At 47.2% G+C, this 17,593-nt stretch overlaps 4 protein-coding genes across 4 annotated transcripts; 2 read left to right on the forward strand and 2 right to left on the reverse strand.

The window, feature by feature from the left end:
• Positions 1-153: 153 nt before the first annotated feature.
• C922_03650 (glycyl-tRNA synthetase) lies at positions 154-2,832 on the reverse strand (the record flags this gene model as incomplete). The annotated part of the gene is made up of 1 exon (XM_008819242.1): positions 154-2,832. One exon carries the CDS (start codon positions 2,830-2,832, stop codon positions 154-156), a length of 2,679 nt encoding a protein of 892 aa, XP_008817464.1.
• A 1,421-nt stretch (positions 2,833-4,253) lies between these two features.
• C922_03651 (hypothetical protein) lies at positions 4,254-5,148 on the reverse strand (the record flags this gene model as incomplete). The annotated part of the gene is made up of 2 exons (XM_008819243.1): positions 4,254-4,921; positions 5,046-5,148. The coding sequence occupies 2 exons, from the start codon at positions 5,146-5,148 to the stop codon at positions 4,254-4,256; spliced, it is 771 nt and encodes a 256-aa protein (XP_008817465.1).
• A 738-nt stretch (positions 5,149-5,886) lies between these two features.
• Positions 5,887-9,435, forward strand: C922_03652 (hypothetical protein; the record flags this gene model as incomplete). The annotated part of the gene is made up of 1 exon (XM_008819244.1): positions 5,887-9,435. One exon carries the CDS (start codon positions 5,887-5,889, stop codon positions 9,433-9,435), a length of 3,549 nt encoding a protein of 1,182 aa, XP_008817466.1.
• Positions 9,436-12,175: 2,740 nt separating this feature from the next.
• C922_03653 (hypothetical protein) lies at positions 12,176-16,813 on the forward strand (the record flags this gene model as incomplete). Its single annotated transcript, XM_008819245.1, has 1 exon — positions 12,176-16,813. One exon carries the CDS (start codon positions 12,176-12,178, stop codon positions 16,811-16,813), a length of 4,638 nt encoding a protein of 1,545 aa, XP_008817467.1.
• Positions 16,814-17,593: the final 780 nt, after the last annotated feature.

Genomic DNA, 17,593 nt, shown 5'->3' on the forward strand with positions numbered 1-17,593 from the left:
CCTCCGCTTGGTGTTTTGTTAGGCAGTTTGCAGCGGTATGGGAAAGACGACCTTACCATATGGCCGCTCCCCCTGATGGTTCCTCCGTTAGATGCCTTTTCCCTGTGATGGTGGTCCCCCCTCATGGCCGCTCTGCGTGATGACCCCCCTTCCCTAGGGGTCCAAATTCTGCTGCGTGAAGAGGCCGTACTGGGCGACGTAATCTGCCCAAGTATTCTTCTGGTGAAGGAGGGAAGTGACAATTCCAACCAACTCGGAGATGCGAATCCTGATCTGCAGCATGGAGTCCCTCTCTCGAAGTGTGACCGTCTTATCCTTCACCGTCTGGAAGTCGATGGTGACTGCAAAGGGGATTCCTATTTCGTCCGTACGAGCGTACTTCTTCCCAATGGAGACACTGGAGTTGTCAATTTTGGAGGAGATGCTAAATTCATTGAGGATCATTTGAACCTGCTTGACGAAGGGAACAAACGTCTTATGGTTCGATATGGTTAACACGGAACATTTGACAGGGGCCAGTGCATAAGGTAGCGACAAGTAATGCCTCTCCTCTTTGTCATCGGTAAAGGTGCGGATTCGAAATGAATGCTCTATGATGCAAAAAATGAGTCGCCCAATCCCAAACGAAGGCTCAATGACATTCGGAATGAAATTCCTTTCCTGCACTTTTTTTTTACTCTTTTCAAATTTGAGCATATCTCTGGTCAATTCGAATGTCAAGGGGGGGGGAAAGGCAGAGGAAGCGCAGGCAGCGGAGGGAGCACCACTGCAGCTTATGTTGACCACGTAGGAGTTGTTCCTATTCAGCTCCTCATCGATGGATAGCAGTTCCTCCTTTGTCCTCTCATTCAGCCACTGGTATATCGCATTCTGTTGGCTCTTAAACTTCATTCCTATCTTTGCCTTGTTCGGAGAAATCTTGATATGCTCTTCCTCCACGGGCGTATCATACTTCTCGCAGGCATATAAATTCGCCCCTGTCACCTTCATGTGATTCTTCAAGTCGTATGCAGATCGGTCTGCGTGTCCCACCACCTCGATAAAGCCATAGGAAGTCAGAATCTCTGCGTCCCAACAGTCATTCGCATAGTGAGCCATCTCCGTGGGTAAGTGTTGTCGAAATCGGAGGCCGTCTTTGTTAATACCACACTTTAGCAGGAACAGATATGTCCTTGCGAGGAAGTAGGCCAAGGCCTCATTGGCAATAATTCCCTTCATGACTGCTTCGTCGATTTGCATGTGGACGACGCGGCTGTGTTCCCCATCGCTGTCCTGTCCACTTCTAAGCTGCTCCTCCCGCGGGTAGAGGGGAAGGATGAGGTGCTTGAAGAGGTGGTATTTCTCGTGGCATTTTTTCTCCGGATTGACAAAGTACTCAATTTCAGCCATTTCGAATTCACGGACACGCAAAAGGCCATTCCTTGGAGATATCTCGTTTCGAAACCCCAGTCCGATTTGGGCCCCTGCGAAGGGCATCTTGCCTCCATTATACTCTAGCAGCTTCTTAAAATTGACGAAGATTCCTTGGGCAGTTTCTGGCCTCAGGAATGCAATGCTGTTGAGTTGATTTGCGTCTGCGTGGGGGGACGACTCATTTGATTTTCCCCTCTGCGCAGTGTTATCCTCTACGTCCTCCTTCGGGCCGATCCTCGTCTGGAACATGAGATTGAAGGGGAAGGGACCCACGAAGTCGTTCTTGGAAGGAGACTTTATATCGTACTGCTTGATGATGTCTTTTATTTCCTGGGCGTTCATTCCGTCGAGCCTCCTCACGATTGCCATCATATGGTCGGCGCTATCGATTCGGATGCCCTGTCCGAGGTGGTGGTCCCGCTCAAGTTGGTGGTCCTTCCCCTGATGATCATCCCTTTTACCCATCGACCGCTCATCCTCCTCTGTTTTCTTCACCGCATCCTTTTCCTGCTTCTTCTTTCCCTCCTCTACCCTACTCGTTAAGTACTCCGCGATGTACTTATCCGCTCTGTAAAAATCCCCCGTGACAGCATCTCTGATCATAAGATCGGTAAACCGGTCGACATGTCCCGACGTCTTCAAGACATTGTAGGGGGTTATGCACGTTCCGCAAATCTCCAGCATCTCATCATAAAAAATGAAATGGTATCTCCAGAGGGTCTCAAGTTCTGATTTTAGAAGACATCCGGAGGGGCCGTAATCGATTAGCCCTGAAGAACCTCCATAAATCTCAAACGAGTTGGTATAAAAGAGCTTCCTTTTGGCCAAGTTCTCCACTTTGGTTCTATTATTTGCCAAATTTAGTCGCTGGCTTGGGACACTATACAGCCGTTTCAACTTCCGCTTCTTCTCCTCCAAGGACTGCTCATTCGCGCCGTATTCTTTTTGGAGCTCCTCATCGTTTATTCCTCGGATGCATTCGTTCCTCTCGACCAGGGCCGATATTTCCTGGCTGCACCTTTCTATCTGCTCCTCTATGCGGGTGGCTTCCACGGCGGATGAGCCGGTTGCTTCAGCGTGGCTTTCTTTCATGCTTCTCAACGGAGCGCTGCTTGGGTGTGCACTGCTTAACGGCACGCTACATAGATGCCTACTTCCTAATGGGACGCTACTTAGGTACGCGCTTCCTAACGTGACGTTGTGGGCACTCACCCTTCTTCTGCTTAAAAGCGTGTACCTCCTTTTTTCTCTCTCCCTAGACAGTGGCCTGTGTATGATGTACGTGGCCTTACTATGCCTGTTCGTGAGAAAGCTGCTGAACGTCCCCCTCGACAGTTTGGAGTTTACTCTGCTAAGAACGTCACAGCGCGCCTTCACTTGCAGGGGCACCAGAATTAGCAGCGTCCCTAGCAGTCTCATGTACCTTTTCCCTTGAAGCGCCGTCGTGTGGGGGTGGAACGAATGGTCAAGAAGTTTGTCGCCCTCTCCACGCAGTTGTCAAGCGGCTTCCGGAAGGTTAATACAACTATGGGGGGCCGCTAACATGTTGGCAATTTCTCTCAGGGGGATCTCAACACAGCATCGAAGAAAAAATTAAGCAACCAAATGGAAAAGGGCGAAGGGTAGCAGCAAAATAGCATCAAAGAATAACCTCAAAATAGCCTCCAAAATAACGTCAAAAAATGTGGGCAAAATTGCGAACGTATGCAAATATTTCGAGGCAGTTTTGCAACAACGCGCGCAGGCCGATATGCGCAAGGGGAGCAGCGCAAATGTGAGCGCCATGCGGCAGCCAAGTTGCATGCTACTTAGCACGCGCATCCATCACGTGCAACGGGTGGTGCACCAGCCAATGGACAGATCTCCCAAGGGGGAAGAAATGGCTTCCGCTACATGGCATCATTAAAAAAAAGATATTTTTTCTTCCCCCCTTAACGTAGCTACGCGAATGAATATGTACACTTGGGCACAGCTTCATGTGAGCACAATTCAAGGGGAGGAGCGTCCCCTGTTTTTGTGACTCAACCTTTGCTCTGTTCGTTCATGCCGTGGGCGGCTTATAATAATTAGGGAAAAATTTACCCGTCATCCTCGGAGGGCCTCTACTTCCCGCTCTGCTCCTTTTAAAAGCATATTTGGCGAACCATATCAGCATCATGGCGGTTCGTCCACTGTTCACAGAGGGGGGCCTCCATAGAGGATACTCCGGCTGACATATCACTGCTGACCACCCGCCTAACCAACCACACATATTAGAAAACCGCCGATCTGGGTAGGCACTTACCGGGGCAGTTCCCTTCACCCTTGCATGTACAGCATCGCCGCTTTGTATAAGAGAGACCCCTATCGGAAGTTACCTCACGTCCGAGGTAAGGACATATAGAAAAGTCCATGCCATCATTATTCAAACGCATCTAGCGGAGCTGCTTGGTCTCTCCAATTTGCCAATTACGCACAGGCGAATTACCAGCTAAACGGGAGGGGCTCTGCTGCACATGAGCATAAGGGAGGGAACCCTTTCGGGGGAGCGGATAATCGACTCCCATTCCCGGACGAACTTAACATTTGTGGTTTTCTCATGGGAAAAAAAAATGAGGACAAAAATGAGGACAAAAATGAGGACAAAAATTACGACAAAAATGACGGAAAAAATGGTCCAAACAGGATGCACCAAAACGTGATAACTGTAGTTCTTGCCAATGTGGGGCCTCTTCTCCCCAAAGGAACACACGTGGATACGGATGTGTATGTGTACATGCGCGCACGTATTATGTTACCCACAGGCACGCGTGAGTACATCCACATGAGTGCATTTACGTCGGCGCCGCCAATTGCGCGACTCACTTGTACGCATTCAGCAGATCGTCGATCTCGAGAAGGTTGTTGTAGGAAAACTTCCTAATGACGTTCTCCCCCTTCTGTTTTAGAATATCCTCGATGTTGGTCTTCCCCTCCTGGAACCATCCCAGCTGATCCGAAATCAAGTGCAGGTTCTCACACGACGGGCAACGAATAATAACCACCCCGTTATTGTATGCCTGCTTTGAAAACTTCTTCACACTTCTCTTTTCGCATATTTTGCATGTGAACATTAGGACCATGTATTCTTTTGTGGCTTTTTCCCTTCCCTCTTCCGTTGCAACTTCATTTTTTATCACATCGGTGGGTGTCACTTGTGGGTCATCACCTGCGAGGGGGGTACCACCTTCATTCAGGAGGACAATATCTGAAGCGCCCCCTTTTACATGGCCGCTTTGCGCTTCATTTGTTTTCCCGTTACACACATTTTGATCATCCGATTTTTCTCTGCACAAAGTGGACACCCTTGTACCGGCCTCCTTCTCAAAGCCATATGCATCATCCCTCCGCGTGTCTCCCCCTTTATTTAGTGTGGCAAAATGCACCTTCGAAAATGACACACAGTTGTCTCTGTGGCAGCTCTCACATGGGATTTCCCTTCCAAGCGTGGACAACGCAGGTGTGTTTTTTATTCTTATTCCACAGGTTCCTCCGGGGGGTGGAAAATAAGAAGTCAGCGCAGTTGCTGAAATTCTCCTCGTTGCAATATGCGCCCTTCGGGTTGCGAAGCGGGTCACCACGTGTGCAGCGCACTGTGTCATTGCATGCCTCACCGTTTGAGCCATTCTTTACACCTTTCTTTGCACAATCCTCTGCCTCCTTCTTGTGGGTCACTTTTATCTGCCGCTTAACCACTTGGGCCGGCTTATGATACATTCGGGCACGTGGAGGCATAGTGCCCATGTGGAGGAAGACTTTTTATTTTTATTTTTTTTCTTGGTGTTGTTCCCCGGCACCTTGCGCTCATGTTGTGCAGTTGTCAGTGCTCCACTCTGTCACACTACGTAGTGCCACAAGGGTAGCCAATTAGCAGTGAACGGCTCGCCAATTAGCGGTTAACTGCTGGGTGATACCCCACTGCGCAGAACGCTGGTGGATTGGGAGACCGCCCCCATGCCGTCAGGGCAGCGGGCGCACTTTTCGCGTTGCACGGGATGCGAGGCAACACGCGCGTGTGGGCCCCTGTGCGGAGTGGAAATAGCCGAGCGCACGGGAAAAAAAAAAAAAAATTACAAAAGAAATTACATTAGTAAAATGAGCAATTTAGCAAAATGACAGAAACACGTTCAGGCGAAAAAATGGGACAGTTCCGACTTCCCACCCATGTTCAGGGAAGCACGCAAAGTGAAGGTATCATTTTCGCCCGACCGAGGGGGAAACCTTGCTAAGCAGCTTTAATGCACATCGAACGGGTGGGTCTGCGAGAGTTGGCTGCACAATGCCCCCCAGAACAGCGCAGGCAACTCGCGCTTCCGACGAGGGAGCCCCCTGCCCAACAGAAGCATAGATCTTTCCAGAGGAAGGAGCAGCTCTCTCCAGAGAACGTACACCTCTCTCCCGAGAACGAACACCTCTCTCCCGACGAACTCCTTTTTCTCCCAACGCGCATCCCCAATGGACGCACCCAAGATTACCCCTGCCAGCGCCCAATTGCTGGACCAAACCAAAAACGAGGGGAACAAACTGTTCCGGAGCAAGAAGTATGAAGAGGCTCTAGGTGTTTACCTGGGCGCCGTTGCGCAGATTTGTGGTGAGCCAGTCGATTCCACGAAGGTTCGAAACTGCGTCCAGTTTTTTCGCGAAAGGGGGGAAAAAAAGGAGGTGGACGTCCCCGAGGGTACCAACGGAGATCATCCCCCCAACCTCAACCAGCACGTGAAAGACCTCTTCACGAAAATATGCCACAATGTGTCCTTATGTTACTACTTCCTGGACCGACTGGAAGAGGCAATTGATTACTCCTCGTATGTAAGCGAGATGGATAAGAAACACTACAAGAGTTACCACACCTTGGGCCTCTGCTACGAGAAGTTAAAGAATTACAAAAAATGCATAGAATCTTTTGAGCGTTGCAAGATGGTCCTCTTGAAGGAGGTCGGTTCTGGCACTTCCAATGACGCTTCCCCCCGCGGTAGTGCTGATCTGCGAAACGAAGTGAACCGAATCAATGACAAGCTGAAGAGGTTAATCAGAGAAATGGAAGAATCAAAGCATCAGAAAGAGGGGGTAGGTATCACCATTGATATGATTAAGAAGACCATTCTTGATGATGCCAGCACGGAAGAAGAGAAAGTAAAAATGATCTATACCATTTATAAGCATAAAATACACACCCTCTTGAGGGAAAATATTTTCCATTTTTTCTCCCAAGTGTTGAATCGTGGGGAGAAGAACCCCCTATCCATTGAGAAGGCATGTCTCCACGTCATGTACAAATTGGTGTCTAAAATGGAAAGAGATGCAGAGGAAACGTCAAGAAGTAGCAACGTCTGCATCAACAAGGTCAGTGACATGAAGCTGGACTATTACTACGACGTCCATTTCGTGAAAACCATTTTGTCTTTCCATGAGTCCTTCGATGAGCAGTGGATAAACAGCTATATAAAGGGTAAGATCAATCAGATGGAAATTCTCAAATTTGATAAGAACAAACAGAGCTACCAACTTGTGAAGGATATTCTCATCTTTACCATCCACATCGTCAAGTACATCCATGTAGTGACAAATGGAAAAGTCATAAAAATGCTCAATGTGTATTTTCTCTCTAATGACGACGTAGACATGGCTAGCAGTGCACTGGATGCAATCATTTTCCTCTGCAAAAAAAAAAAATTCTTTATACAGAGGAGAAACACAAATAGGGGAAAAAGTTCAGTCTCCTTTTTACACACCTTAAGGGAAGATGGCAACGTGGATACCCAGCACTATTTGATTGAAGCCCACTTTGGCGACGTCTGCAAGCACCCCCTCTGTGCCAGCCTAGAAATTAAGACAACGATTCAGCAGTGCATAAGTATGCATGAGAATTTCGCCAGTGACGTGGAGTACGCCATAATACTTATCTTCTCTCTTCTGCATGATAAAAATAGACCGAGCGAAAAGGACACCGAAATGAATGACCTGATCTATGAGTGCATTGATTTGTATTTCAAACCAGAGGATATTGGCCTGGAGTGGTTCCTATCCGTTAAGTGTCTCTTCCTGGTAGACAAAAGTATTGTTCTTAACTACCTAATCGGAAAAAATCAATACATGTGTGATATACTTAGCTTTATTAATAACTCCGTGGGAAGGAAACCAAAGAAAGATGTCTCCCTTTTCATCGACGTTCTGCTTCTACTTCTGAACATCCCAGAGCTGCGTTTCATGCTAAACAGCTACATCGATGTGTACATTACCATTTTGAGGAGCCTTCCCTATGACGAGAATTTTTTAAAGTTCCTCGTGGGCTCCTTCAAACTGTATATGCACAGCGAAGAGTTCAAAGAAGAAATTTCCAAAAGAGTCGACTTGTTTTCCTACGCCAAGGAGTTGTTGAAGCGCTTCCTTCTGCGGTGTGATGGGCAAATGAGCAAACTACCTGAGGATGGGCCCACTCAGAAGGACCCCCCAACCCGTCTGCTGAAGCGAGAGTTTCTTGAGTCATCGGAGCAGCCCTCCGACGCCGCAAACACTGAAAACACCGAAAACACCGCAAACACCTCGCACAGTGGCAGAAAGAACTGCGAACTCGTGAGCAAAATGGCGAAGGAACAAACGAGCGTTTCCTCGCATGGCAGCACAGATTACGACGAAAACGCGCTGAAGAATCTCATCGAAATGGTCTTCTACCTCAGCCTGCACATCGAATTTAAAAAGCAGCTCCTTGAGAAGGACAACCACTACATCCTCTTCTTCCTCATCAAAGTGGGAGATGATATAAACCAGAAGAAGCTAGACAACACGTACAAATACCTATACTGCAACACCATTAACAATTTAATATTAACAAGAAAAGATGAAAAGATCAGGCGAAGAGAAATTAACAAAACCAATTTATCCAACTTCGACTCGGAGCAAATTGAAGCCCTGGAACAATTTTACGAGAAGTTACCCACAGCAGCCAAACCGAAGACGGACCCCCTGTATGACTATGGAGATGAAGAAACGAGTAATCGGCTAATTAACTTATTGTTGTATAATGAGAACTATGCGCTGAAGGTGAAAGAAAAAGGGGGGGAAGAAGGCATCCTACTCAAAGGGGCCGAAGGAGTCATCCTTCCCAAATGGGGCAAGTACAAAAATGGCGCAATCGTTAACATCATATATAATTTTATTAACACCAATTTTTTTACCACCAACATAGCCGAAGCTGTGTGTGGCATCATTTCCAAGCTTGTCAAAGATACAAAAAATATTGGCCTCGTACTTGTAAACAATGGATTGAAGACCCTCCTCCTGGCGTCCAAACATATTGCTAATAAAAAAAACTGTGCCTTAGCTTTGAGCGAAATTTTTATTTACACAAACCCTAAGTTGATTCAGTTTTACGAGGCATATGATTCACTCCCATTGCTGATTCAGGAACTGGCTAACGAAGAAGAGCTGGTTGTGTTCAAGTCCTTAATGGCCATAACGAATATATTGACCATTGACGAGAACGTAGCCATCAAAGCCATGCAACTGAATTTGTGGAACAAGTGCTTCGATATCCTCGTATCGGAAAATGAGTCCATTCGGTCGTCCAGCTTAGAGTGCATATGCAACTTATGTTCTCAGCCCCACGTCCATCAGTATGTGTATGATAAATATAAAAAAATTTCCGACAGGGAAGGAAAGGATGAACAAATTAATTTCGTAGACATACAAATAATGTATTCTTTTACCATGGAGAAGGAAAATTACAAGGCCGTTTATGCTTCTACTGGGGCACTTGGTATGTTGTCCTCTGATTTGCGCCTCCCGACATTTTTAACACGGACAAAGGGTTTCCACCACATTTTTAACGCGTTTAACGAAACGAACGATGAGCAGATTTTACTCCGCATTTTAACCTTTTTCAACAACGTTATACTGGGCGAAAATGTCCCATCGAATGATGTGAAACGAGTGAGGGACGCGGTTGGCGCCAAGGGGGGCCTGAATGGCGAAAATGAGCAAATTGCTCAGTTTATTCTCCAGTGACGTTGTCCCTAAGCGTCGCGGTTAGCGGTTGACCGTTTCTGCGCCCATCAGGGGTTCTATCGCCCCTATCCTTTTTTTTGTACGCACGAATGTGTCCATATGGATCTGTGGAACAGCCAAGCCGCTGGGTAGCCTCGCTCGATATAGGGAGTAGCAGAACTCGCGTATGCACATTCCGTTTGAACATTTCGTGTGCGAATGACGAACGTCCGAGCCTTTTTGTGCATGTGCCCAACAGACCGAGCAGCTTGCCGACCGTCCCAGTCCTCCCAACAAATTGTAGCTACCTCTAAAGCTATTTATAAATTGGGAAAAAGCTATTCCTAGACAGCCCCACCCGTTAGAGATCCCCACGTGGCTACTTTTTTATCTCCTTCCCACTCCTGATAATTCTTAGACGTGATGGAAAAAAAAAAAATAAAACTGTCCATAGATCGCCAGCATTTTTTTAATTTCCAAAATTGTTAAAAAGGCTAGCGATAAAAAAATGGAGGGAACTACAACTGTAGCTAGCCATTTAGCTGTTTCGGAAAAAAAAAAAATATGAACCGTTCATAAAATTTTTATTCTACACCTTTTTTTTTTTTTTTCGCAAAAATGTGCATGATGTTTTTTTTTATCGTAAGTAACAGTTCAGAAAGCTTTGCACACGTCTTGCGACACCTTGCCAGAATAGCCATATTCTGCAACCTATTTGGCTAGCTAGCTATTTCGCCCTTTCTCTGCCTTATTGTTCCTATCTTTCACCATTTTGCTATTTCTTCCATGCCACATTGTCCACCTGCGCGCAGCAACTACAAAAATTTTTCCCGTTCGACTTCCTTTTTAATTCAAAACAGTTTTCTCCCAATTTTCCCTTAAAAAAATGTACTTGTTGTTATTGTTAATTTTCTCGTATGCAGAATAATGTGAACACTTGTGTATGCTCGAAAAATATTGAAAATTCTCAACATCAGCCACCATTCCTTTTGAATCCGTTGTTCATTCGGCACTTCTGTGAGAAGGAGTAAGTTTACCGGCGCGATTTAAGACACACTCCGCGAATGTTATGTTTTTATGAGCGCGGGAAAGGAGGAACTCGTTAGCCAGTGTAGTAACAGTTGTTTTCTTTTTTTTTCCCCTCATTTTGTTCGCCACTATTGTATCACCCTTGCCATGTCGTAGCCCGCTATTCGAAGGACGCTCTGCTGTTGCACTTGGCCTGCAACTTTAATTTACCCTTTTTAAATTGCATTTTTCAAACACCACGGGAGGGGGAAAATATCGCGCTCCAGCGTACATACACGTATATGCACATGCATGAGTATATGTGTACGTATATGTAAACGTATATGTACATACTACCCGCATGTTCGTTTTCCCCTTGTTGCGACGCGAAGAAAGCAAGACGAAGCCTGCTTCCCCCTTGTTCCACCACATACATTTGTATACACATCCATGGAACCGATTGCGAGTTAGTAATTGTCGAATTTTAAATCGTTCCATGGGCCCTACATCTGTCCATCGAGTGACACGAATGAATTGTGTACATATAGATTGAACCACTTTATAGTGCAACGGCTTAGTCTTTTGCCGTTCACATTTCTCATTTCGCGCGTGACACAGCAGCTTCGAGTAGTGCGTCCTGCGTCGGTGCCTATTATTATGCACCATAGAGGGGAAGAAGTATTCCTCCATTTTGTGCGGCCCTCAATTTTATTGGATCCTCCATTTTGTGCGATCCTCCATTTTTTTCGACCCTTCATTTTTTTCGACCCTGCCTTTTTCTTCCCTCTGCTGCCATTTCCCCCTTCCCCAAGTTGGTGTAGTTCCCATTTATAGAACTACCACTGTCTACGTATATTTTTAGGAAAATCGTCTCCTCACCGTATTGTGTATATAAAATCTACAAAGAAGACTTGGGGTTCCCACTGAACTATTTATCCGTTACGCATATGTTATTCCTAATGCGAAGTACTAGTTTTGTCCTTTTTTACTGCCTCCATTGTGTGCATTTTTTTTTCTGGAGAGCTAAGAGCTAGTTTGTGTATGGATTCTGTCAAGTGTTTTATGAAGAAAAAAAAAAAAGGGGGGTATTTACTCTTGTTTTAATTTCCCCACGTAGTGGTTGTTGTTTGTGCCCTCCTTTTTTTTACGCACCATTTTGTAGTGCGTATTCATGAGCATACATACATGCGTACATGCCTGTTTGTTGTTCTGTTTGGCTCGACCTGTAGCAGAAGTTTTAGCGGCTTCTACAAGTCAGCACCTTCAAGCGAAGCTGTCCATATTTCTTTCTTTTTTTTCCTTTTTTTTTTTTTTACCCTTATGTGTTTGTTCGGCGATAAGTGCGCCTACGCATGAGAGGGGTGCTTGTGACTCTTTTAAATATTACACGAAATTTTATGCAGATTGTAAGAGAGAGGAGATCCTCATAATTGCATCTGGGGTAATGCAAGTGTTGCATAATTTGAATAGTCAGTCATCCGCACCATTCAGTTGTGTCGTGCACGTTATAGACCCACCTGAGTCGCGACATATCGTATCATATTGTGAAAATCGAAGTAGAGAAAGGTTACCCCACACTCACAAAAATAAGTGTGTAACCCTGTGGAAGGAAGCCCCCACTACCTAGTATAAAAATACATCTCAGGTAGTCACCTCTGGAGAAGAACAGCATAGAGCTTACCTCACCGGGAGAAGCAATACGGACTCGTGGCTCATTCGCTGTAGCAATCATTTGAAGAAGCTCCCAACGAGGATGAAGAAGACAAGTAAAAGGAACAACCAGAATGCCACTACACCGCGGAAGAACGGAATGGCGAAAGATGTAGAAACCACTATTGAGAGCACCCAAAGGAAAAGTAAAGAAAATGAAAAAGCGGAGATGAGAAAAACCAGTGGGGAGAACGACCAAGTAGAGAATTTCAACTACATTAAGAGTTACCTATCGGAAATATTCGAGCTGGCAAAAAGTGACGACTCGGTGACGTCGAAAAGGGATGGTAACGTGAAGAGCACCCACAACAAAAGTAGCGAATTCGGTGAAACCATTTCGCGCCTCCAAACAAAAAATAATAGCTTGAACGTCGAGTGGGATTTGGACAACACGTACGAGTTTGAGACGATGGAGAGTGGGAGTTACCCAAATGGGGCCGTACAGTTGGTAGGAGAGGCGGCAAACGTGGGAGAGGCCTCCGCAGGAGCATCCCTTAGGGGTGGAAACTGTGCACACGCCTTGAGGCTGAAGAAGGCGCTCACGAGCGGGGACGAACGGGAATACAACATATTCGGAAGCAAGTCGCTGTTTAACCATTTTGGATCATTTAACAGAAATGGCAACCCAGGAGTCTGGTTGATGAAGAACGAAGAAATTTATAATGCGCCAAAAGGTAAGAGTGTGCAGAATGGTGTAAGCATGAAGATGGCCGAGGGGAGAGGTGAGCATCTCATAGATGATGTTGTCAGGGGGGTTTGTCCAATGGAGCCGAGCGGAAACTTCGACACGTTGGAGGGGGGTGGTGATGATAATGCTGATGATGCGTTTCCTATGAGTGGATCTTCATTGGAACAGGAACGCTACAGCACTAATGTGGAACTCCTGCTAGCGCAGCTGGGCGGTAGTAACGGACACATCGGGGGATTAGAGACTCTCCAAACGGGGAAGCCACAGGAGCTGAACAAGAATCTGTTCCAAGTTCTCAGCGGCAGCAACAGGGAGTTCCTTTGTAACTATATTAGGAAGTATCGAGAGATGGGAGAATGCGAAGAAGAGGCAGTCATCGAAGGGGCACACGTCGAAGGGGAAGACATGGAAGAACGCGTACAAGGGGAAGATGCCCTCCCTTTTGATGGCTACGAAAAGGGGAAAAGCGTATGCTTCGACCTCCCCACCCTGGAGAACAGCCTCATATTGAGCCATCACACCATCGAGACGTATGTGAAGAGCGACCGGGGCAACGAAGCAGGCATTGGTTTCAAATGGGAAAGCTCAAGATCGAGCGGGGAGAATCTTCGTCCGTCGGGCGAAGAAATAGTTAAAACAGAAAGAGTCGGAACAAGCGGTGACAGCGTAAATGAAGAGAACGGCGTGAAAGTGAAACACGACCTCAGGGGGATGATGGACCATCGTGATGACACGAATGCGGGGGAGTACAAGAGGGAAGGCTACGAGTACACCGATTCGAATGCCCCAAATGGCCAAGATGTCCCCAACGCCCCAAGTCTGTTTTTCATCCCCGAATGGGTTGGAACCGATCAGGGAGAAACATGCATGCAAGGGAAAGGTCTCGACAAGGGGGACCGTGAAGGGAAGAGAAGTGCCACCACTCCGCCCAGCCATGTGGCACCTCCAGATGAATGGGATGAGAAGACTCCTTCCGTTGGACCCAATACGAAGGAGTGCACCACGTCAGAGCTCTACATTAATTTATTGCAACTATTAAACGATGAGTCTCACAATGTCAAGGTGGAGAACACGAACGACGAAATAGTGATGCACACAGGGAAAAGTCTCTTTAGTGGCGAAACTCACGCGTACTACCAGGGGGATATTCTCAGACATGTGGCACAGGAAGAGGGGGGTAGACATTCCCATCTCGATGACCAGCACACTGGTGGTAATGATCCATTTGCACATCGGGCCAATTACGAATCGGTGCGGAACTATGCAAACGGGTTAAGTGGGGTGGACGATGGGGCAAAGATGAGCCAAGTGGAAAGAGGAGTTACCATGGGGGACATCACCAGTGCGGCCTTACCAGTGAAGAACTACTTCAAATACCCGACTACCCCCTTTCCCATTTTGCATGATAATGCACCGGGTAGCTTTCGAAATGGAGGACAGTCTACACATGGCTCACCGCACCCTATCGCTAAGAAAAAAAATGTCATGTTTGAAGCGTTAAAGAATAAGATAGGGTTTCTTCTAGACAACGAGGATGATGAGGTGCTTCTCAGTCAATATATTATGGACTCTATAGGTGACTATAACCGTAGTAAATGGGGAAGGGGCGCCAGCGGTAGGGAGAGCATGCAAGTGGGTCGCCCCTCCGTTGGAGAGCGTGCAGGATTAGTCTTTAACCGAGTCGAGGGAGCGTCTGAGATTGCCACTGGGACGGAGCTACAAATCGGCTATGCGAAAGAGAGGACGCAAAATGGTATCCTTAAGAGTGAGACGATTAACTACAATTGGAATGGAGCAGCTGAACAGCTGAGAGAAGTGGACCTCCGTGGCCAGAATCACCACACCTCCAATTTGCTCCTGGGGAGGGGCCAAACGGACACGTATAATTATAGGTATTCACAAATGGATCGCGTGAGAGGTGGATCTCCGCCTGAAGGCGCAGAGTTGGCGGCGATCCGTGAGGACAAATGGAGGGCGGACAAGTTCAATGATGGCACCCCGCACGTGAGGAACAGGACCGAAAGGAGCAGCATCGCCAATCTGAAATTGTTCCTAGCGAACAGTTTGGTGGCAAACAACATCAGCAATTCGAGGGCGGTAGCAGTGGAGGCGGGCATCCCCAGCGGGCAGATCAGCAAGCACATCAGCAAGCACATCAGCGATTATACCAGTGGGCAACGTAATAGCCTTGGCAGGGGCACACCCGGTGGCGATTCCGCGTTTGGCCAAAATGGGGACGACACCGAGGCAGGATGGAATGCTGGGCCCGTCTCGCCGGCTTCGCCAGTCCTTCCCTCCTCTCCTACCCATATTTCCTCGTCAGACGTCCCCGTGAAAGCGCTAGAAGGGAGAAACTCCGCAAACGTGGGTTCTTTCCCCTGGGGGGACTATTCCATCGAACGGGGAGATGCGATTCGTGGATCTCTAAGAACAGCTAACAAGGAAGAGGACAACGAAGAGCAGCTCAGAAAAATAAACGAAAATTTATTATTACTGAGTAGAAGGAATAGTAGAAGCCTTCGTCGCAGTGATGTGTCCAGGGTGGAGGAGGGAGAGAGTGCAGCAAAGGATGCCTCTCCGAATGGTTACGTTGTGCCACTACACGGGATGAATAGCCTGATGAGAATCCCCCAAAGTGCACATCGTGACGGCAGCTTGGCTACCAAGGGGGGCAACTCTTTCCTGAAAAGAGACTCAGCGAATCTGAAGATACATCAACCATATGGTGGTGGTGTCGGAAGTGACACCCTCAGCGGTGTTGTGGGGTCCTTCGAAAAGGGGCACTTCATAGACGAGGTGGGGTCGAACTGGTCTAGATGGAATTTTAAGGGAAGGGAAAGGGATATCGAAGAGGCGAAGAGGGAGGGCATCCTATTTGGAGGCAGGAGGGAAGACCTATCTTTCAGCAGCAGAGGGAAGGGCGCGTTCGAAGACAGCCGAAATAACTCCCTGTGGAATAGGAATGTTGTCTCGGGCTCATCAATCACGCGGGGAAGCTACAGCGGAAGAAACAACCACAGCAGCAGCAGCAACGGTCGATTGGATCGACTCAAGTCACAGGAAAGGCGAGGGATGTCCAACACAAGGGGAAAGAAGAAATCTATAGAAGCGCGCCATCAGCTATCCGCACAAGCCTTAAAGGCATGTCTGTCGAAAGAGGATGAGCAGGACTTAGAGGATCTACTAAACTCTCTTTACGACGACAGGATCATTCCGCTGATCATCAATTTGAAAGGAAGGGCAGACGAATATAACTTCAGGGATCTGATAAAAAACAACATCAGAAATGCGTATGGGTTGTTCCCTGAGAAGTACACAGTGAAGGAGAACTACTCTTCTTCTTCGTCTTCTCCTTCTCCTTCTTCTACTTCTTCATCGGACAACTATTTGGTCCATTTTGCACACAGAAAGGTGGACGATGATTATTTTTTCTCCATTAACGATTCAGTAGACAGATACGATCCGAGCGTATGGAATCAATTTGAGAAATATTTACTCGAAATAGCCACTTCGGATGATCCCCAGATGTATTCCTTTACAGGGGGGAGGTATGGCATGGCGAAGGAGCTGCAAAGAAGGAAGCTGCCATTTTTTCAGGGGCTCTATTTAGGCCAACTATGTCACATTGTTCACATCAGTGCCACTAGAAAAATCATTGCCTACGAAAATAACTTTATCAAGCCTATTTCTCAGTGTCGGAAGTACGAGGATGCGAAGATGGGCATCCTGAACCCACGGGGGGGTGATGCAAAAAATTATATTGCCTCCATGGAGGAGTTAAAATTTTATCTCACTGCTATTCTCAAGTCTCACAAGAGGGGTATTAACATCTCTACGTTGAAAGTGAAAATGATGAACATCTATAACAAGCGCCTGTGCGAGAGCATTTTCCACTGCGTAAAGTTGGTGGAGTTGCTGCAGATGGAGGAGCTGCGCGACGTCTGCGTGGTGGACATGGAGTCACGCGTACTGCGTGCTGTGGTTGCGCGGTGAAAGGGGAGGGGGGAAAGGCGGTGGAAAGGCGCGAGACGATATCTCCCTCAGCAGAGCCTGGTGGAAAAGATGCGTGCGTGCCATGACCCTAGCCGCGCCGCTACCCGAAGTCAAGGGGAAGACGTATATACCTATGCATGCGCGTATGCCCCTGTGTCCGTGTGCCCTTTTTTTCGCCTCATATAGACTACCATCCTTTTTTTGTCTGCACGATGGTGCGTCTACCAACTTGAACCACGTAAGTGAAGCAGCGTGGTTACCGCTACGCTAATCCACTAGGCGGTTAGTCCGCGGGCAATACGCCATACATGCTGGAGCTAGCCGTTCCACGCGGCGAACTCTCGCCCAAGATCAGCTGGAGTATACCCATCTGATGAGATTCTTTTTCCACTCCTTTTGACGTGATAACCATGGAGGCAGAAAACAGGGGTTGTTTTTTCAGAACGTGTGTGTGCATCGTGGGAAAGTTTACACGAAGACGGCGCTCCCGAACGAATGGGTTGGCATAACCTCGTCGGTGTGCATAACCACGTAGATGTGCACATGAGTGTGTATCCCCTCGGATTTTTTTTTCCTGCTTCGTTTAAATGGTCTTTGCGTGGAGAAAGAAAAGCCAAAAGGAGAGCGAGCGTGCATTTGAGGTCACGTACGTGTACTTTTTCTTTTTTTTCATTTTTTTCATTTTTTATCCTTTTGGGTTGCGTCCACTGGGGGAAACATACACAGTTTAGGGTTTAATAATATTACTATTACCATGGTGAGTGGTATTACTATTACTAC

The sequence above is a fragment of the Plasmodium inui genome (genome assembly GCF_000524495.1).
Source record: "Plasmodium inui San Antonio 1 unplaced genomic scaffold supercont1.16, whole genome shotgun sequence".
Classification (NCBI taxonomy): Eukaryota; Apicomplexa; class Aconoidasida; order Haemosporida; family Plasmodiidae; genus Plasmodium; species Plasmodium inui.